This window comes from Cheilinus undulatus, linkage group 10 (assembly GCF_018320785.1).
Source record: "Cheilinus undulatus linkage group 10, ASM1832078v1, whole genome shotgun sequence".
Taxonomy (NCBI): Eukaryota; Metazoa; Chordata; class Actinopteri; order Labriformes; family Labridae; genus Cheilinus; species Cheilinus undulatus.
Genome location: NC_054874.1, coordinates 18637844 through 18659894, shown reverse-complemented (window position 1 = coordinate 18659894; position 22051 = coordinate 18637844). Strand labels below are relative to the sequence as shown.

The window sequence follows — 22051 nt, the reverse complement described above, 5'->3', positions numbered from 1 at the left end:
AGATGGGAACAAGGGAATGGAAAATGTCCAAAGGGACTAAACCATTAAGACATCCTTTAACTGAAAACATGAGCAGCAGAAATTGTTATATATTTATTTAAAATGCTGCGATTTATGTGAAATGATGAATCAGTATTGATTATTGAAGCTCTAGTATAACTTTCAGTGTATTCTAAATACAGAAATGACTTGAAGGCAGCACTAGAGAGTGACATTGGTTCCTCTCAGTTATTCTGAATCATCAGAGATGTAGGGACACATTTCCGGTAGTTAAAATGAAAATATCTGTCCATATCAGCATCTTAAAGTCCCTGTAAAGTGATTTAAAAAAAATCTGTATTTCAGGTTTGTTGTATGACTGGCCACTGTCTTTTTAACCACCAGGTCAAGTTTCAGTCATGAAAAAAACATCTGCTGGTGTTGACCAGCGGGTTCGGGGCACTGACCACCTTACGGCTACAGCTCCTATTGGCTGCCTCGACAATAGAGGCACTGAACATGGCCCACTCGGACTCAATGCCCCCCGCCTCCCCTGGAACATGGTTGAAGCTCTGTTGGTGTTGAGAGTTGAAGCGCCTTCTGACAGGGGACTCTGCCAGATGTTCCCAGCAGACCCTCACAGTATGTTTGAGCCTGCCAGGTCTGACCAGCATCACCACCAGGTGGTGATCAGTTGACAGCTCCTACCCCTCTCTTTGCTCGAATGTCCAGGACATGTGGCTGCAAGTCTGATGATACGCCTACAAAGTCGATCATCAAGCTGCGACCTAGGGTGCCAAGTGCACATGTGGACACCCTTATGCCTGAGCATGGTGTTCGTTATGGACAATCTATGATGAGCACAGAAGTCCAATAACAAAACACCACTCGGGTTCAGATCGGGGGGGGGGGGCATTCCTCCCAATCACCCCCTTCCAGGTCTCACTGTCATTGCCCACGTGAGCATTGAAGTCCCCCAGCAGAACAAGGGAGTCCCCAGAAGGAGTGCTTTCCAGCACGCCCTCCAGTGACTCCAAAAAGGGTGGGTACTCTGAGCTGCTGTTTGATGGATAAGCATAAACAACAGTCAGGACCTGTCCCACCACCCGAAAGTGGAGGGACGCTACCCTCTCGTCCACCGAGGTAAACCCCAGTGTACAGGCTGTGAGCTGGGGGGCAATCAGTACGCCAACACCTGCTCGGCGCCTCTCACCAAGGGCAATTCTAGAGTGGAAGAGAGTCCAACCCCTCTCAAGAAGATTGGTTCCAGAGCCCAAACTGTGCAACGAGGTGAGACCAACTATATCTAGCTGGTACCTCTCAACCTCGTGCACCAGCTCAGGCTCCTTCCCCACCAGAGAGGTGACGTTCCAAGTCCCTAGAACCAGCTTCTGAAGCCGAGGATTGGACTGCCAAGGTCCCTGTCTTTGGCTGCCACCCAGCTCACAATGTACCCGACCTCTATGGCCCCTCCCACAGGTGGTGAGACCATGAGAGGGGGGACCCAGCTTGCCTCTTCGGGCTGTGCCCGGCCAGGCGCCAAGGGTGTAGGCCCGGCCACCAGGCGCTCGCCATCAAGCCCCACTATCAGGCCTGACTCAAGGCAGGGGCCCCTGTGACCCACATCCGGGCAATGTGGGTCACAGGAGCTAGTGGTTAGTTTTAGTGACCCATGGAAGCAGAATGCTATTTGTCTGAATGTCATTTGTCTAACTCATTCCATATGACTTTAATTAGATTAGATTAACATATTTCTCAGAATTTCCAAATAAATAAAATGAATGAAGTTAAATGTCAAGTGTTGGTAGATGATTAAATAGAAGTGAACTATTTTGAGCTTGTGTGTAATATTGGCCCTTTTCACTGTCTAGCACCTCAAGAAAAACTCAGACTTGTGGGAAACACTCTGCATAGTCTTCCTTTTTCCAAAAAGAAAATTCACAGGAAGGAATTGATAAGGGAATTGAATCAATAAGCAGAATCAATAATGGCATTGTAATTGATAGAATCTTATCAATTCCTATTCTTAGTTAACCTTCAATGAAGGCAGTGACATCGGCTAATGGACTGTACTGAGATGCCCAGTGATTTTACATCATTGTAGTGTTTTGGGGGGTGGGGTCCCCATCAAGACTGGTGATGTCATGGACTCAGATATTTGCCCTGCTCAAATAAAGCCAAGCCAGGAAGGAAGTGAACAACTTTCTAACAGTCTAAATCAAAAAATGATGTCACACACAGATGTCAGGGTTTTCATATGTTTACAGAAACCTTATTCCAACATATCTAGTGTGTTAAGACACAAAGTTTGGATTTCACTTTACAGGGACGTTTAAAATGCTCATTTTTCTAAGCTCCATGGCATGTCAAAATTGTTCTGAATTCAAAGTGATCCCATTTTTATGATCCCTGGGCAGCTGAATTGATCAAATTATCAAATTTCCCAGCAGACTTTTTGGTACATTGTGTTCATATTGTATCATTCTGTGACTCTCAACCTTTTTCCCTTGAGCCCCCCTACTTGTATCCAAAAAGAGCTTGGCCCCCACTGGACCCCCACTCAAAAAGGGAATATTTTGCTGTTGCTGTTTAGTAAGTTGTCAATTCTTTCTGATACCCTGTTGCAGAAAGAGGAGACTGTAAGGCAGAGAGAGCATCTGAAATTTATGGATAATCATGCATTTATTGAACACGTCTAACTACAGATAATAGAAACCTGCTTCAGTATCCTTGTTTTTGATTTATTTGCAACAGTCATGTAACCTCCTTAGTTGGCTTGCTGGATATAGGTACTGCAAGTTCTTCTTATCGCAGCCTTTAATGTCAGAATAATGTAGGAAACAGAAATTATCATGCAGTCCACATAGTAGTCATGTTGAGTGATTACTTGGCACCATGTTTTTAAAATTCAGCCCACTTTGTTTCCCATTAGAGGGCAACTTCCTTGTGATAACCTCTGGGGAATTTCAACTCTAAAGGGCTGCCTTAATGCAACATTACTTTTTTGGCTCGGTTCATCCTGTTTGGAAAGAAGATGCAGGTTCAGTTTGGCCTTCAAGTTCTTTCAAGGACACTCCTTTGTTGGCTGCGCCCATGGCTCTCCAGGCTTGGAATTAAAAGTAGTGAGAGCGAGAAATTGCTGCCAAAAAGCCGCACCCTGTTATGTAACGTGCAGGTGTTGTGCCGCTACAAAAGGATTGGGGACACTCATCGCTGTGACATCCATACATCATTAATTTTCCATTAAACAAAGTAAAAGCTATGTGTTACCATGCACTGCAGACAAAACGTCTATCAAATAATACTTTAGCTTTGTATGCTCTGCTGCAGACAGATGTACCTAGCTTACATTTGACATTTTCTCCCATTAAATATTGTGATCATAATTGGTTATTTTCCGCATTATACAAAGAGCCATAATGCAGCTTTAAAATTCACATAGATGTGTAAAAGAAGTTTTAAAGAGAGAGTCATTCCCTCCACCACAGTTTTCGTGCTCTACCTTTTTATCCAGGTGGATTATTTAGAGTCGGGGATAAATGGTTTAATACTCTTGTCAGTCTAATCTCGTCTACCTGATCTCCGCCTGGCTGCATACCGTGACTCTTCCTGCATGTCACTTTTCCAGCTGAAGCCACCGCATGCTTCACTACAACCACTTACGTAATGAGCAGGCCAGCCCTGCAGCATCCCCTCACAGCAGCTGCTGCTGTTGTTGTTGTTGTTTGGCATACTGTCACATTGTTGGGGCTTGTTAAGCAGGCTGACGGATTGCCGTCAATATACCTGTTTCCCCAGATTTAATCAGCTTCTCAATGATAGGATTTACCTCCATTTCAATGGGGCTATTATATTTCAGACTCTGCCATTGTAGAGTGCTTGAATAAAGTTCATTGCCAACTTAAATTTCTCAGAAATTGCATTTTGTGTTAGCTGAACGGTGTATTAGACAACAATCTAAGAGCAAAACAAAGCTGCACACCAATCTGTGAGTTTTAGCACAGCCTGGTTCGAATAATCCTGAAGGCTTACAGTTGTTTTTTTATATTTCTTGAAATCAGGTGGCTAAGTACCGTGGCCATCTTAAGCCGTCACCCATCCAGAGCTTTTTAAAGGTCTCCTTTTTTTTTAGGTGTGTTTTGATCTGCGAGCCAGACATCCATCCTCCACGGGACAGGAGGCTAATACAGGAGGGATTTTCCTTAACTCTCAGGATATCAGATCCTCCAACCTCTTAAATAGCCCAGTGCAATACCTCTCACCTGTAGGAACCAGCAGTTGTAATCATTCACTCTGTCCACAGCAAATTAAAGGGCTTAGTATCAGAAATTCGGTTGGGGTCACAGACTGTAAGGACATTTTATCTGTTTGCTTATTCCTGTAAGTGATGAAACAGTTAATATATCCTTTTTACTCGCTATTGATTTTTGTGCTTGTCTTTGGCTCTGCTTTTCTGACTTGTTTGGCATGAGTTAGGTTGTCAGTGGAATGGGATATCATAAAGTAATACACAGCAATCAAGGTTTAATGCCATTTACTGCCAGAATCGAGGACAGTTGTTGGGTTGTTTGCACATTCTGTCATGGAGACAATATTGTAAATTTAAATGAGATAAAACCACACCCACACATCCCAGTTAGAAGTTTTTTGCTGTTAAACTCCTATAAATGGGTCACTTTATTTGTTTGTTAATGTTTTAGTGCTTCATAATTCCACTCTTACTTTCAGTCTGACATGAAATCTTCCCTGTGTGCTTTGTCTTCCAGTTACTCGGAGCAGCATTCTTGGGCATAGGCCTGTGGGCATGGGCGGAGAAGGTAAGTATAAACACATGCACACAAACACACAGTGTTGCAGCATAGCTAAGATTCTTCTCCTTACTCGGACAGGAATGAGCTGGGAGTACAAATCACAGAACAGACTGTAGATGAAAATAGGACTTTTGAGAGAAGTGGTGTTGGAAATAAAGGCACCATTCATGAAACGCTTTGTAGCACTTAGAGGGGTATTACCTGGTAATGGTCCTGGTAAACATGTCCAAGGAAATGAATTATGTTGAAGCAGCTTTAGCTCGGATTGTGACTGCTGAAGTCTTGCTGAGCCTATATGTTTTTCATACAGTTGCATAAAGCTTAAAATAGGCAGACTGACAATTTAAGAGCTATAGCACCAGAGCTTGTTTGCCTCATTGCTGTCCCAAAATGACTGCCTCAAATGTGCATGCAAACTGGTACTGTTTATTTTCCAGTTATTGCTACAAAGGCCAGATGCTGCCATCAACCTCTTGTGAAGGGGCCATTTTTAAAACTCCATCCAACTGAGTAAGCAGTCAGTTTGTTCATTAATTATCAAGAAGTCGTACCAGTCGGTTTAACAAATGCTGCTCCAGTGTGGAAACATTTACTGATTAGTAACGTCATGGTCTTGAACTCTGTGCAAATAGGCCGGCACCAGAGTACCTCAGTGGAGCAGCGTGAATAATTTAAAGGGATTAGGCTCAATGATGAATAGTGGGTACTGGAAAGGCATAATAGTGAGTTTGGGTCTCAGTGACTAAGATGATTAGTTTCCTGCTGACTGCGTTCAGCCAGACTTGTTTATTGTTTCAGGGCCTCTTGCTTAAATTCAAATGAATTCTGCACCATAAAAAACAAGCACGCAGTATAACTCTGCTCTGTGGATGTCCTTCAGCTCAGCACTGTGGGAGCTTAGCTTAAGCAGGGTGAGATCCTGGATTCATGGGCTTTAGCTGCAAGTGTCTGACATGTGCACTGAACGTGACAACTAAACAGCCTGTCAAGTGCGAGAGCAGACTTACAGACAGTAACACTGGGGAAATCCCTTTAAAGATGGTGAAAAACATCGAGAGAAATGATGAGAGATCATGCATGGACCAGAACATATTTTATATCTGGACATACTTATAAACTTCCACAGTGTACATGATGTACATTTTCTGTGCAATCCTTTGATATTAACACATTTTCCACTAAGGCCATTTTTTTTCTGCAAAGCTTTAATTCATGGAAGAGAAATTTGTAAGCATGATGCATGATGCAGAAGAGATACTGACAGGAAAGTATGTTGGATGCACTGTGGCCTCGGGGCTGTGGGGGCAGGATATGCAGAGAGGAAGGGCAGATGTGGAAATGTTTGCAGAGAGCTCAGAGCTGTGCCTCTTCTGATGGATGCAACCTGTTCTTTAGAATGAATACAGAAAAGTGAGGTATATTTGTTACAAAACATCAAGAGTTGGTTGTCTTATTTAGAAACTGAGCCACTGATTAGATAAGTCTACAGATATAATAACAGACCGCTTTTAAGTTGATTTTGACTCCGTTTCTTTGAACAAGGCAGCCCCAGCTGGCCTCTAAGCCATGTTATTAGTCAAAGTCTCCCCTTTGAGTTCTTTTCAAGGTTAACCGTGTTTTTGTAGAGTGAGAAATGTCGCTGGGAGCATGCAGGAGAGACAGTGAGGATTGATTTTTGAAGTATTATAGGTAGAGTTTTAACCCTTCTCTTTTGTCTGTCTTTCTCTCCCTCAGGGCGTGCTCTCCAATCTGTCATCCATCACAGACCTTGGGGGCTTTGACCCAGTGTGGCTCTTCATTGTTGTTGGAGGGGTTATGTTCATCCTCGGCTTTGCCGGCTGTATAGGAGCGCTCAGAGAGAATACCTTCCTGCTTAAATTTGTAAGTCAGAGCCCGTACACTGAGCACAGACACCATTTCAACCACTTCACGCCCCCTTAGATCTGCAGTTCACACCAGAGCTGAGGCTGTCAGTGCAGCAGGTGTCACATCAACTCACTCGAGCCAGTTGCTACTGTGAAATTTCATGGCGCAAATATGTGTTATAGTTGAACGAAGCCCTGTTTCATCATGCCACGATCACAATCTCTCATCTGTGTCTCTGAATGATCAAACAATTGTTATATTTACCACAGCAGCTCTTTTTCAAGCCTTAAGTTACTCTCAAGCCCAACACCATTTTGGGAATTTTATTTGTGTTCAGCTTTATTGATAACAGCACGTAGCTGATGGAGACAAACTTGCCTTGTTGCTGGCTGTGATTCTGAGCAGCTATTAACTCCAGCCGATGTCCATTAGCAGCAGTAAGTCAGGCGTCAGAGTGAGGAGCTAATGTGGCTGTTGTGCATTTATCATTAGCTCCGTCTCCTTCTGCATTTACTGTAAAGGGAAGATATAACGGTACCTCTGGGACTGCGGCTTTTTTTCCCCCCACACTTTCACTCAGCAAATCAGTAGAGGCCTTACTACTAGACCCACACAGGGACATTACATCAGAGCTCTGTAAAAAGATTCAAACAGGACTTTCTTTGGCACACCCAGATTCTTAGAAGTGACAGATTTATTGTCTTCTGTTTGTGTGCATTGTGTTCCCCCTAGTTTTCTGTGTTCCTGGGTTTGATCTTCTTCTTGGAGCTGACTGCAGGGATCCTCGCCTTTGTCTTCAAAGACTGGATCAAAGACCAGCTCAACTTTTTCATCAACAACAATGTCAAGGCCTACCGCGATGACATCGACTTGCAGAATCTCATTGACTTTGCTCAAGAATATGTGAGTCCACACCTAATGACTCAAAATCCACTAATACTTAGAGTTGCAATAAATCCAAGTTCCTGTTTTTGAGCCAGAGGGAGTCACTCCCTTCTTTCGAAATGTTGTTTTATAATATAACTTTTAACACAAATCTTACATCAGCTCAGTTCTGGGCAGACAGGAGACTGACTCAGACACTGCCATTGTGTAGTAAATCTCCTGATTAATGTGATTGTATTCCCCTCAAATGATTATCCAATTATATGAATGAAGCCGTTTAGATAATTGGCTCCCGTGTGTAAACACCGGGATCTGCCATGTACTGTAAAGGCGATTACATCCACTGTTGTCTCTCCATTTGTCTCTCACTCTCTGTTGCTGCCACCAGACACAATAAGCTGGCCACCCACCCAAGCTGACCTGAGTCAGGCTCCAAAGAGCTGATACAAGACCAGATCAGAGTAAATAAATCTGTCTGTTAAGCAGAGTTGGCTGTTTAATCTGTTCCTGTTCTCACTGCTGTCTTAGTGGTCGTGCTGTGGTGCTCACGGGCCTGATGACTGGAACCTGAACATCTACTTCAACTGTACTGAACTGAACCCCAGCAGGGAGCGCTGTGGAGTCCCCTTCTCCTGCTGTGTAAAAGACCCTGCTGTGAGTCATTCTTTAACTTTCTGGAGACAGAGTAAATCATTCTATTTATTGTTACCTAGTGGTTTTGGGGTCATAGTTTGGTACGTAATTGGTTCAGCAGAAAACACAAGAAGTCAGGTTTCTCTTTTTTATTGTTTTGAACCAGCATTAATCTAGTTAGTACTACTAATACTTGCGATAACTTGCACAGTCTGTAGTGCATTTAACATTGAATTTAAAGGGATACTTTAACATTTTGGCAAATTTGCCCATTGCCATAATTCCTATAGTCTGAGTAAAAGGTTCGTTACCTTTAGTTGTCCATGCAAGCTATTTTTAGATTGGAAAGTAGTTCTGAGTATTTGCTTCATGTGTCGATATGTTGCATAATTATACGTTATTATTTCATAGTGTGGTGAATGCGCAAGTCACAACTTGTCCACAAGAGTGTTTTGGAGTTGTTGGATTGTGTATTTGATGAGTTTGATGAGGGAAAGCCAAAAATACCATCTGTCTCCATTGAGTTGGCAGAGCAGCTCTGAACTCGGCAACGCCAATCTAAAAATAGCTTGCACTAACAACTAAAGGTAACGAACCTTTTACTCAGACTATAGGAATTATGGCAATGGGCAAATTTGCCAAAATGTTGAAGTATCCCTTTAAGAAAGGGTTAAAAAAAAAATAAAAGATGCGAAATGAAAGCAACGCCAATATGAATGTTATCTCACCACTCTCACCCCTTCCTTTACTCTTGCGGGTGCTACTTAGGGCAGCACTTGATCCCCAAGTGCATTACACGTTAATCATAATAGTTTGAAATGATTAAATACTGCTGCTTAATACCTGTGCACAGTCTCAGTTAGGAGCATACAGCATTTATTTAGTTTGTGTATTTGCACAGACTTGCTGTTGCTTGTTGGTTTCTAACTTTGATTCAGACACTTCTTTGACACGTCTCTTTCTCATCTATCAGCTGTTGGGTGCACTTAACAACAATCAGAAACTTCACATGTGGTCAGAGAAGGCTGCTGTATACTGCAGTGGTCAAACTTTGCAGAAAAAAAAAAACAGTTTTAGTAGCTTAGAGTGCATTGTTCACTGCAAAAGCAGGTGTTGTATTCCCCGATGAAAGTCTCCTGTTTTTATCATACTTCAGGTGGAGCAGAGACACACACATGCTCTCTACCACATACACATTAACATACACGCTCATCTGTGAGTTGTGTCCAACATGGTCAAAGCGCATATGAGAAAAAAAGACAGCAAAACAATAAAATAATCTATTTCTATAGATTACAGCAAATGTGTTATTGCAGACAAAAATTGCTTTGAGTTTTTGAAATATTGATATCTCGAAGGGGAATAGTTCAATTTTAGTGATGCAGCTTGTTATATTTCAGTCAGCTGTAAACAGTTCTCAAGGTACTTCCAAAATAATTTACTTATTCATTAATTAATAAACATGAATAGATATTCTTAGCAATGAGTGCATAGTATAGTCAACTTAAGATGTGACACACTACTACAATGCATGGAAATTTGATTTGAAGAGCTGTTGAAATGCACAGTTTGAGTAATTTAGACAAGACAAGCTATATGTAAGCACTGATATTCTGAATAGACCTGCATTGGTTTGCATTTGGGACTTTCAGTTGTATTAAAGACACATTTTCAACTTGTGTTTTGTTACCAAATCTTAAAAAAACAGTGTAAACTCTCATCTCACTTCATCCTGTCTCATGAGCGAAGGATCTTGTAATACCCCTACTCAGGGCTGGGAGATTATGGCAAAAATCTAAATCATGATTATTTGAACTTTTAAACTCAATTACAACTAATGAATTATTTTTCAACCACCTACCTCCTACTCTGTTTGTTCATAAAATATTTGTATAATTTTAGAATAAACAGCTGAAAGGGACGGGCACAGATTAACAATTTATGGTTATTTATTGAAACATTTTAAATCAAAACACACATCAGCTGAAATGATTTTTTTTGTAAAAAGTAAAATTTTCCAAGAAAAGTAGAAAATAAACAGCTTGTATTTTTTGTTAACGAAATAAACTATTTTTATACTGTTGTATAGAAAGTAGAAAATAACTTTGCTGCTCACGTTGCACAGTCAGCTCTGTGTTTGAGTTTTAGTGGACTGGATGGGAATAGGTAACCTGACACGCCAGATGGATTTGTTTCACACATCCTTCTGGAAAACCTACGATAGACAGCGTTTGGAGAAGGGGAAAGCTTTTGAAAAAAAAAAAAATACTCAGAGGGTGATTGGATGAACGTTTGTCTGTCACATCTTAACTGGCAAATCAGAGCAACAAAACACATGACGTCATAGCTGCTACCAAGGGAAAAACTCCATACAGAACTGCAAAATGCGAACCATGGCAGCTGTAGACATGTCAGTACACAACTTTTGTTGTTTTTGAAAAGAAAACATCTCTATGTCATTCTTTGTTCTTCTTTAAATGAAGAAATGTCATCAAGTTCTGATAAAACTGGCGCGATAATGTCTTCCGCCATAGATGCACTGGCCTCTTCTCGCTGCTTGCTTACGTGTCATGACTCTGCCGCGCCTGAAAGTACTGCCCTTCGACACTGACTGGTCCTGTCACTTTCTAGCGGGGTCCGAACTGTTCAGACAGGAGCTTTGCAAGATGGATTCCCCAGTGAGAAACACAGAAACGGGAATAAGCACATGACTAGTACTACTTCTTCTCTTAGGTTACAGCAGGCTACATGCCTTGCGACATCTGTCTGCCTATCAAGTTACTACACAGCCAGTAGTTTTAGGGGGTGGTACATTAGTAGAGAGATATATAGGGAAAAAATTGAAATAATTGACATGTCAGGTTTATGTGGGTTAGAGGCTCTAAATGTCTGTTTCAAATATTTTTCAATTAATTGCCCAGCTCTACTCCTGCTCCTTCCTTTGTGTAGTTTACAGTGTAGCCTATCGGTGGAGCAGCTGGTGCATTTTTGGGCTGCGGCTGTGCCACATTTGACAAAATATTAGGGCAGATGTTAGGGCCTAAAATGCCAGAGCAGGATTTTTGTCTCAGTCTAGGTCTAGAAAGACATCAGTAACAGGATATAGCCTAAGGGTTGTAATATTAAAGATAAGTAATGGAGAGCAATGCACTCTAACTTGAAAAATAATTTTGATCAATAATCGTGATCTCAATATCAATCAGAAATAATCATGATTATCACTTTGGCCAAAATAGTGCAGCGAAAACATACATGTACAGTATGTTTTCTTTTTTCTCCATTCAGACATTTTCACTGTTTCTGCGTGCACCGAACTGTGGTATGAATACATTTAACGCTACAGGCCTATTTTCACCTAAATCATTAAGTAATACTTTCGCTTCCTATAAGCTATTTAGGGCAGATAAGTCTATATATTTCTCCTCAAATGTGTCAGACTTCAGAACATGTTTAAGATCTCTAACCCTGAGACTAACAGCAGAAATGAAAAGGATCTCACATTTTTGTCTTGCAGGAGGATGTCATCAACACCCAGTGTGGTTATGATGTTCGACTTCAAGGGGTTTGTATCTCTAGATACACTTTCTACTCATTCAATTGATCTCTACTCATCCCTGTAACTCTTTCTGTGTTTTACTCCACTCTCCAGTTATTCTCTTTTAGTGCCTTGCTTTCTGAAACATTGATATCATATGTCATGATGGTTTAAAATGAGCCTGAATCTTTGAAACAGTCTTATTCAATTATAGCAGAACCAGTTTTTATTCTCATTAGAGCGAGAGTAGAGTGCAGTGATTGGCAGTCAGTGTTGGCGTTTCTGGCTGAAATGACACAAAGCTGCTGAGTGTAATTACTCCTCAGGGCGTTTTGATTGGCGCTCTGTGAGCCAGTTTGATTGAAACAATCTAAGCTGTTGTTTGAGGTTGCAGTGGCTTATAATTGACCCTGATTTGTGGTCCTTACCCCAGTTAGAAGTGTGTTGATAACTGAAATTTAAAAAGGAATAAAAAGATTAAAATTTGTATTTGTATAGTGTTTTAACATTCTGGTCAAGAAATGATGAGCAAATGCCCCCATTTTGAAAAGAGATGAAAATGTGGACCTCGAAAGAGTTAGCTAGCACATGAAAGGACATGTGAAGGGTTAAAAAACACACAGGACCCACTGCGTACTTCTTGCCTTAATAACAGATTGTCCTTCTAACAGGCATAATTAGACTCCAGTTATAGGCTCCAGAGAAGCTGTACTACACTCTGTAATTGGTGATTCAGTGGGTTATGCCAGTCCATTCCTTTTTCCTCTGTGTGTGGGTGTGGTGGTTACAACTCACTGCACTGCAGTCAGAAAGATTGCTGTTGCTAGGCGCACTGCAATACATTGAACCACCTGCCACTTAGTTGGTATGAATTAATTTTCTCTGTGTGCTCTTATGCTGACACCCTGGCCCGTTGACATTTTTGCTGAAACTATCAGTGATGCGCACGAGTTCCTGTGCAGCTTGTTAGCGAAGAACAGGCTGGGAAAGAGGAAGAGCAGCAGACATGTGGAGGACAGCAGCACAACAAAGGCAGGGGGCTGAAATAGCTTCAGAGGAAGTTCACAGCCAGAACAACATAGCGTTTCCTGCTACGTTATTGGCTGCAAAGAGGGCTCCCTTTACGTCCCATTGGTTGAAAGCTAGCTTTCAGGTTTTGTGAGAGAACAAAGGGTTTGACTGCTTGACTCGGCTTGAAGAGGAACAAAGAAAGCATTGTATATACTCCTGTTCACACCCATTATCACCCCCCTGCTTTAGTGTCATTGCAGCTCTAAATTACACCTTTTTTCCCCCCCATCTTAAAAGACCACATACATCATGAGCTGAATCTGACAACACAAACAGCCATCTGTCCAGTAACAGCAAACAGCTTCTGCCTGTTTGCTCGTTCCTGACAGGCTTCTCTGAGAAAGAGAACACTGCGTTGATATTCTCCACGATGTCCAGACAAGTTGTAATCTCCAAGTGACTCAGCTATCACTCACTCCTCATGCCCTCCTCGGTGGTGAAGGAGTCAGCAAGCAAAATGTTATCTGTGTTTTGTTTGTTTTGTCCAGCATTAGTCATAGGGCACAGTTCAGATGTTTAGTTACACAGTGCAAAAGGGCAGTGTCTGTGTGAACTGTTCTTTTTAATTTCATTCTAAGAAATCAATTTTCTCTTCATTTTAATTAGCCTCTGATGTGTTCTTGTTTTTCTTAAAAGGAGCTCGACCGGCAGAAATACATCTATACCAAGGGCTGTGTGGGACAGTTTGAGAGATGGCTTCAGGACAACTTGATTATTGTTGCTGGAATCTTTGTTGGAATTGCACTTTTACAGGTGAGAAAATTGTTTATAGACTATTTTTTGTTGCTGAGGACCCCTGCTGCATTTGAAATGAGATGTTTACCTACAGCACACAAAATGCCTTAGTTCTGATTTTGCATCATCACTGCCATCTAGTGGTGATGACCAGTAACACTCTGTGATCTTCTGGGACAAATGTCTGACGTTCCTTGTGTTTTCCTTTTCAGATTTTCGGCATCTGCCTTGCTCAAAACCTGGTGAGTGATGTCAAAGCTGTCAAAGCCAACTGGTGACAGGAGAGGAGGTGAAACAAGGGAGGCCTGCTCCTTTAGTCCCAGCAAGGTCGACACAGCACACAGACAGTCCCGTCCACAGGAGGACGCAGAGCCGAGAACATTTAAGTCTTTGTCCCTGAGCTGACAGCACATACACAATCGTACACACAGACTCGACAAGTTTACCTGCCTGATGATCAGTGACACTTGAAGGGGGAGAACAGAACTCCCCACATAAACCAAACAGTCAACACTTTGTTTACCACTCAGCTGGGTTTTAACCCAAATATACAAAGGATGATTCTGCCTACTTTGGTTAGATTCTTTTTTATTTTTTTCTGTTTTCTCTCATTTTGTTGTTGGACAGTGTATTTATCTGGGGCGCAGTTGCACAAAGACTGCTGTCAGCTGGGAGATTGGAAGCCATGGAGGAAAATAACAGACAACAAAGAAACAAAGCAGAAGGGACACCAGTTTTCCTTTTTTAGGTCAAGCGTTACATTGTCACAGAGCCTCTTTCCACTCAGCGAGGAGTTGAACATCTCCTCCTACAAACAGCTTGTTTTAAACATGTATATCCCTACATCCTGCTGTAGGGCAGTGTGGGTGGCTGGCCAGCCAAGAAACAAAAAACAAGGAATCCTCTGCGAGTAATTTCTCTCCTTTGTGACCTTTTATTATTACCACTGAAAAGACTCAAAACGGTGGCTGGTCAAGGCTGTAACTTCAAATCATTTCAGGAGATTTGACACAAAATGTAAAAAGTGCCATTAATTTTCAGTGACATTTTTGTCTTCTTCTGGTTCTTTACATGGAAATTCTACACCCCACCCCCTCAATACCTCAGGGCCTCCCGAAGATATGTGCTTTCTGCCACCAGTAAAAAAAAAGCATATCTGTATTTTTTTTCCATCCATATCTGTTGAATTTAGATAGACTAACTTAATGCAGGCAGTTCCTCAAATGTGGTCTTCTTTGGCCTGCAGTGATTGTATTATCTGTTGATTTAGTGAAGGATTTATAGTATACAGAGTGGCCTGGTGGGGTTAGTGTGGTAGGTCTATACTATATAGGGAAAAGGTTTAATGATAGTAGAGAGAGTTTTTATCTCTGAGCATCCCTCAGGCACATGGGATTGCCAGTTTGGGGCCTTTTTTACTTGACTATGTTAACACATTTGTCTTATATTTTTTGCATAATGAAAATATTTTTCTGTTAAAGATGTCATTGTCTTCTTCCCTGGTCTGTCACAGAAAATAGTTTTTACTCTAAATTGATTGTTTGACTCAAGCAGTCACCTTTTTTCCCCCGTTACCTCTGACCCATCAGTCAACTGCAAGATAGCTTCTTCTTCTTGTTAACAATCCCAATAGAGACCAAATAGTCACAGCTAGCCACAAGAGAACTGCCAAGATTTTGTTTGGCTTCAATTCTGATATATTAGGAATGCTGAGAACAAAAAAATAGCTTTTCCAGATAGCCAAAATGTGAATTTATTGTCCTTTTAATGTTGGAAGTGCCAGTTGAAATGGGAAATCAGACAGAAATTAAAAATGAAACAATATTGCTTTTATCTTTAATTCACTGTTGTCCTTTTTTTAAGTAGAGTTGTAAAAACAAGCTGTTCTTTTTTATATTAGCATCAGCCTCAATATAACATGAAAGCTGCTTTTACATTGACTAGATAATTGATGTATAGTACAGTAAACAATCTAACAGCTAGTACCACATTATGGCATTTGAAGAGCATGTCATGTTATTGTTTCAAGGCTGTACGGATATTCAGATTATTTGCTTTTTCTCAAGTTTACACTTTGTTTATGTTCCCTTTTTGATGTCCCTTATATAAAAACCCTCCTCACATTATATGTCGCTCTCCCAGCTTTTCATCTCATCAAGATTCTCACAGAATGTATTTACTTTTGGACTCACGTTACTATATTAGACACCAGATACATAGCACAGGCTGGATTTGGGTGGGATTTACTTGACCACACACGCACTCGGCACACAAAGGAAAAACATATTTTTAATTAAGGTTGAAGGATGAGTATATTCTCTGAACAGGAGACCGAACTTTACGTGTTTCGCACTGTCTCTCCTCAGAATATACAGACATAATACATCACTCTGCTGCAGCATGATTCCCTGCTGTGCATACATGTCACATGCTGCTTTCACCCACACGCTCCATCTTCAAAAGACTACCTGATCTGACTGCACCTGTTCCTGAGCCTGTTGTTTAGATGTATTTTTAAACTCTGGGCTCGTTTGGGGGGAAAAAAAGAGATGACAAACAAACGTCATTGTAAGTGAGGCATCATGAAAAGAATAGATCTAATGGAGCCCAACATGTTATCCCTGAATGACTATCCCTGTTAGAATAGATGAATTTCCATAGAAGAAGCTCTTACATTTCATCTCTTGAGGTGTAATCAGAGAGTAAGAGCCTTGAGCAATCACAGAAAGAACATATGCTTTTCCCCCTTCAGATCAAATATAGAAACATTAACAAGATGAAACGGCCCGCAGTGCTCGTAAATCCTTACCCAAAGTTCGCCTGATGTGAGATGATTTTTCGTGTTTGTTTTGAGTTTTCATCCTGTTTTTCTAAATGTGTGTGGGCCTCTTTGATTTCACTAACTGCTGTAAATCAATCCGTCCCACTCAAGTCTGGAAGATCAGAATGAACCCAGTGCAGTTTTTCTCCTCCCTTTACACCTTTCTGGTTTGAAATGTGTTGAAACATATAATGTGTGATTAACAAGTTTAACAAGTCTCTCAAGTTTTTCTCTCATCAAATCACCCTTAATTGGAAATGCTTGCTCAGGGTCTTAAACGCCCCTTCTCTTCATAGAAAACTTGTGCTTATGCATGCAAGAATATCTTTCGTTGTATGTGCTAAAGTTGAAGGCTGATTTCTTTTGAGAGATGCTGAGGATCTGGCTGAAGGCACATGGAGGCCACGGATGTCAGTTCTGCTGCAGTACAGCGCAGCAGCTCTTAAATAAAAAGCCCCCTCACTCTCTCTCTCTCTTTCTCTCAGCAGCCACCGCCGTGTCTAGATGGATATGCCAATAATCAGACAGTCACCTTGGTAATAAGGACAATAAGGCTATTTTAATCTGTGACAGCAGCATGGCAGGGTTATAAAATGCAGCCGTTACAAAGGTGGCTGCTTGGTTGTTTTAAAAGCATTCTGGGTTGTAGTCATTCAACATGGTGGGATAGAGGAGGGAGAAAACAATGCTAATTAGCTTTGTCCTTTATCATAATGGCCTTGCATCATGAAACACCCTCTTAATTTCTCTGCTTTCCCCATGGGCAGTTAAATCATTCCCAAGGAGGAGCCTTATGCATACCATGAATGTATAAGTCTTTATCGGCATGGACCTAGTGCTCCACGCTCCGGTAGGAAATCTACTTACCCTCATGCAACGCAATGCACAAGACAAATGAAGTTAAGGAATGTGAAATAAAGAGTTGTCTGAATGAAGCTTTTATTCTGTTTTTTTAAAATGTGTTTAAGTGAGCGTGAAAGCACATGAGCATTCCCTTTGTTTCCGTTCTGCGGCGTATATGCAGACTGACATGGACATTTTATATGCAATCACACAGCATTTGAAATCTCCAGAAACAACCAGTTAAATGATGTCTTTCTTCTGTAGCTGCAAACAATGTGGATGATTTGAAACTGTGAAATCATCCCCTTTGTCCAGGTTTTGATAATCTATTCTTGATATGACTCTTCTTTACATATGCATTTATGAATGATTTGACTGAACTTTTTGAACTTTTTCCTTTATGCATATATCATGAAACAACTGTCAATGCAACTCAGTTTATCTATCCTGTGATCCTTTTATGCTTTGAAGTCGGTTAATGTCTCGAAGCATATTAGTGGATATTTCTTCACACATCAGACTTTCACAAGTTTTACCTCATGGTGTGCAGACCTAGGTCACATCAGGGCACAGGAGCTCAACATAAATGACCCATTTGAGAGCATAATAAGAGCAATATAACACTTCTTAAGGACTGGTATTTCCAAACTTGGTCATGACACAAGCATGATCTGACCGGAAGGTGTTTAAGATGGATTTTAAAGATAGGGATACAGTAGTCTTTCAAACAAGGCTCAAACCACTATAAATGTCTTTATAGATGAGCAACAAAGCATTCTATTCAGTTCGACTCATGATTATTAGGTCTTTGTGCAACAGAATACAGCATTCAAACTATTATCTATCCATGTTGTCAGTTTGGACCTGTCTACTCAGATGGGTAGCCTTGTAAAGAAATGTATATGAAAACTGTGGGACATGGTCTGTTACACTGTATATTGTGTTAAAATATGCCTCTTTCATATATTAAAGGATTTATGATAACAGAGATGTGGTTATGTATTTTTTTTCATACTAGCAATAATGGAAATTCTGTCAAAAAAATCTTAGCCATGAGGATTTTTATTTTGATTAAGATCATTAAACATGATTAAAAACTGATTTTACTACATCTGCATCGCATGCATTTATTAAAATAAACACTTCATCATTCTGAACATTTCCTTTGGTAGACCAAGCACCAGTATACATGTGCTACAACTTTCAACACACTTGTAAAAAGATCAATATTAGGTGCTGGTGCTATTTGGTACATGTTTTTCATTTTTAAAAATCAAATAACCACTTGTGTTTTGATTTATAATATCTCTTTTCTTACCTTATTTATACTCAGTTACTAAAAGAAACACAAGTACTGAGCTGCTCGAAAAGGCAACAATAATACAAACAACCATTCTTTTTAATCAAGATATGTGAAGGAGTTTTTCTGAAATCACAGCATGTTGAACCTGGGTCATGACATATATTTTTGTGTAAATTTCTGTTATTTCCTTTTGAGAAAAAAAATTTATCAATTCACGGTATATGTCAATTTTTTCGACTACTTTGTCTGAATATGTTTTCAGTTTATTTGAATGATATATTTCTTTCATATTTTGGCATCTCAAACCCCAAAAATGTCAAGTGGCCTGATGGTCTAAGTACATGAACAGATATGAACAGATAAGTTTTACTTTACCATAAAAGGCTTGATTTTATTCTTAATATATTGTTAGCCTTATAGCATAATTGCCTAGGTCATTTTTCAGCCAAACTGTGATATCTACTTAACCACACTCTCCTAACACTGCTGATTCAGTGTGCCTTATTTTTCTGGAAACTTAAAATATGACTTATGCTATGAGTTTAACGATATGTGTCCACCTTCTAACAAGCATAAAAGCAACAGCATATTCTGTAGTATTTGCCTGTTTAATTTGTAATTAGATGCTAATGTAAGGTGGTGCAATTGCATATGAATGAAACTTTATATGTCACTGACCCACCTAGAAGCAGATGGGGTACAGCAGCAGAGGACCACACTGGGCATCTCTCCTGTCAGCTTAGAAACTGAGGCTGTAATTCCAAAACTGGACAACAGAAGGTTGGGAAAACAATACAAGGTCTGAAAAGTCTTGAATTCTGCTGCAACATTCAGATAAATGGTGATGAAAGCCGACAGACAGCCATTCAAAGTCACATAAATCTCCCCTTTTCTCGACTCTAGTGGTCAGTTTGAACTTCAGCAGATCATCTTGACCATGTCTTCATGTCTAGAGGCCCTGACTGCTGCTCTGAGATTGGCTGATTAGATATTTGTGTTAATGAGCAGTTTGACAGGTGTACCTAATAAAGTGATCAGCAATTCTAAATGTTAATAGTTACTGCAGTCTTAGTTTTGATACTTCAATTGTGTTTTACTGACATTATTTCTATATTTTTAAGTTATTAGAAAATGAACCTGCAGTAGAACATTCTTAAACTTTGGTAAACAAACTTTTCTTGTAATCTATTTACTTCTTCCTCCACTAAACTCTAAGGAAAAGTAATCAGGCAACTCTGCACTGTGAAGCACTGATAAAATACAAAGATGAGTGTGACACTAATTGGCCTATTCACAAGGCAGTGTTGTTTGGCAGATTTCCTCTGATTAGAAAATGCTTTAATTGATCAGATGATAGATGAGTCAGCCAATAGAGGGAGACAAACAGTGAGAGTGAACTCAGAGCAACTGACACACTTCTGCTATGACTTCATCTTTTAATCCCGTAAGGCACCATGGATCCACTGCCAGGACTGCTGAAAAAATTAAGAAGATATAAAAAACAAAGCATGCAGACAGCAGCAACGTGTGTGTTATGTTCCTGCTGTTAGTGATTCGTTGAAAACAGCTTGAAGCTTTCCAAATCTATTCAGTTACCTGCTATTACCACTCTGCCTTAAGATGTGAAGTTCAAAGAGAATAACAAGCCAATGAATTAATTCACTTCAGACTCTGTTGACATTTTTCTTTACCAAGGCATCACAAGGATGGAAAACTCTTCTGCAGCAGGATGCACAGCAGTTTCCTTGACAACATATGAACAGCTTAATGGACAGAGGCTTTTTCATCTGTAGACCTGGTCAACTTCACATGTATTTGTCACATATGTTAAGCATGCAGATAAATGGCTGCAGGGGCAGCTGCTGCAGCAGAGATGTCCCTTGTCTTGATTTGATTGAAAGCAGCTACTACCACCAGGATGATCTGTCCAATTAATAGGATTGGCTTTGTGTCTTTATCTGCACAGGAAACATCATGTACAGCATGCAGCAATAATCAGCCCTCATTAATCCGCACAGCAGTTCATCGCTCAAAACAGATCTTTATCATCATCGAAAGGATGCAGGCAGTGATACCACTGCTAAAAAAAACACCCAATTACTTTTATGAATTTAAATTTTAATCATATGATTGATTACCACATCTGGTTCAGCATCTTCTGAGCAAAGTTGATGCTAATGCATTTCACCTCCAGAGCACTTATGTGCAGATGGTAAATGTTACGAATGTTACACATGCAGAATGTATGTACCATAGAGTTTATTTGAAGATGGTTGCAGCTCCAATGAAGTATCTGAATCCATGAGCTGGTGGTTTATAGGTCCGTAAGTTGTGATGATGTCAGACATGCTTCAGTATCTTCTGTTATGAGGATTTATTCTTAGCTAAAGGGTATCTGTCATTGGCAATCTATGGCTGGAGGTTGTTGTTGTGATAACCTAATGTCAAAGCCTGTTCAAGAATGGTTGCATGTTTGCTGCGTGACAGCAGAGGCCGTGTCAGCTCTGTCTCACTTGGTCATGGTTTTCACACCTGCTGTGTCTCCCTGCTGTCACAGCCTTGCCTTTCTTCATAATTTTCAACAGCCCTGAACCTATGCAGAGCTCCTCACGCGTAGCCATACACCTTATCAAAAATGTAAGTACATGTGAATCTCAGAACATTAGAATATCATGTCAAAGTTATTTATTTTCCTGTGATTTACTTCAGAAAGTTAAATTTTAAAATATTCCAGATTTATCTCATACAAAGTAAAACATTCCAAGACATTTTGGTTTTAAAAATATTAGAATATTGTGGAAAAGTCCAATTTGCAAAGGTTTCCTGAGCCTATAGAAAATGGATGGATGGATTTATAAATTAAGGTCCCAGAGATCTAAGAGGCACAGAATCCAAGGTACTTGGAATCCAGTGTTTTCAGTCTCCACAGTCAGTGATGGTTTGGGATGTCATGTCCATTTTCAGTCCACTGTGCTTTATCAAGTCCAGAGTCAATGCTGTCAGCCATCTACCAGGAGATTTTAGAGCACTTCATACGTCCATCTGCTGAGAGACTTTATGCAGATTCTGATTTCCTCTTCCAGCAGGACTTTGCACCTGCCCACAGTGAAGCCAAAATGACCAGAAACTAGTTTGCTGACTGTGGTTACTGAGTTAGATTGGCCATCCAACTGGTCTGACCTGAACTCCATAGAGAATCTCTGGGCTATTGTCAAGAGGAAGATGAGACTCTAGACTCAACAATCCAGACGAGATGAAGGCCACTATCAGAGCGACCTAGGTTTCATAACACCCGAACAGTGACATGGACTGATTGGCTCCATGCCACGTCACACTGATGCAGTAATTTGTGCAAGAGAAGCTCCAACCAATTACTGAGTGCATAAATGAGCTTAATATTCCAGAAGGTCAACATTTCTTTATCATAAATCCTGTTTTTGGACTGATGTTTGGTGATATTCTTACATTTTAAGATAGTGGATTGTTTTTTTAACTGTAAGCTGTTATCATCAACACTGAAAAAAAAACCTCTTTGAATGTTTCACTTTGTAATGAATAAAAATCATAGG

The 22051-nt window shown here is 40.4% G+C and overlaps 1 protein-coding gene across 2 annotated transcripts in view; it reads left to right on the top strand.

The window, feature by feature from the left end:
- tspan17 (tetraspanin 17) overlaps window positions 1-18160 on the top strand; it is a 29956-nt gene extending 11796 nt beyond the window's left edge. For both annotated transcript variants that reach the window (XM_041797149.1, XM_041797151.1), the window contains exons 2-8: window positions 4746-4796; window positions 6525-6671; window positions 7389-7559; window positions 8070-8195; window positions 11689-11736; window positions 13417-13533; window positions 13728-18160. In XM_041797149.1, coding sequence (XP_041653083.1) covers window positions 4746-4796; window positions 6525-6671; window positions 7389-7559; window positions 8070-8195; window positions 11689-11736; window positions 13417-13533; window positions 13728-13793 — 726 coding nt within the window. In that variant the 3' untranslated portion in view covers window positions 13794-18160. The remainder of the gene's footprint in view (window positions 1-4745; window positions 4797-6524; window positions 6672-7388; window positions 7560-8069; window positions 8196-11688; window positions 11737-13416; window positions 13534-13727) is intronic.
- Window positions 18161-22051: the final 3891 nt, after the last annotated feature.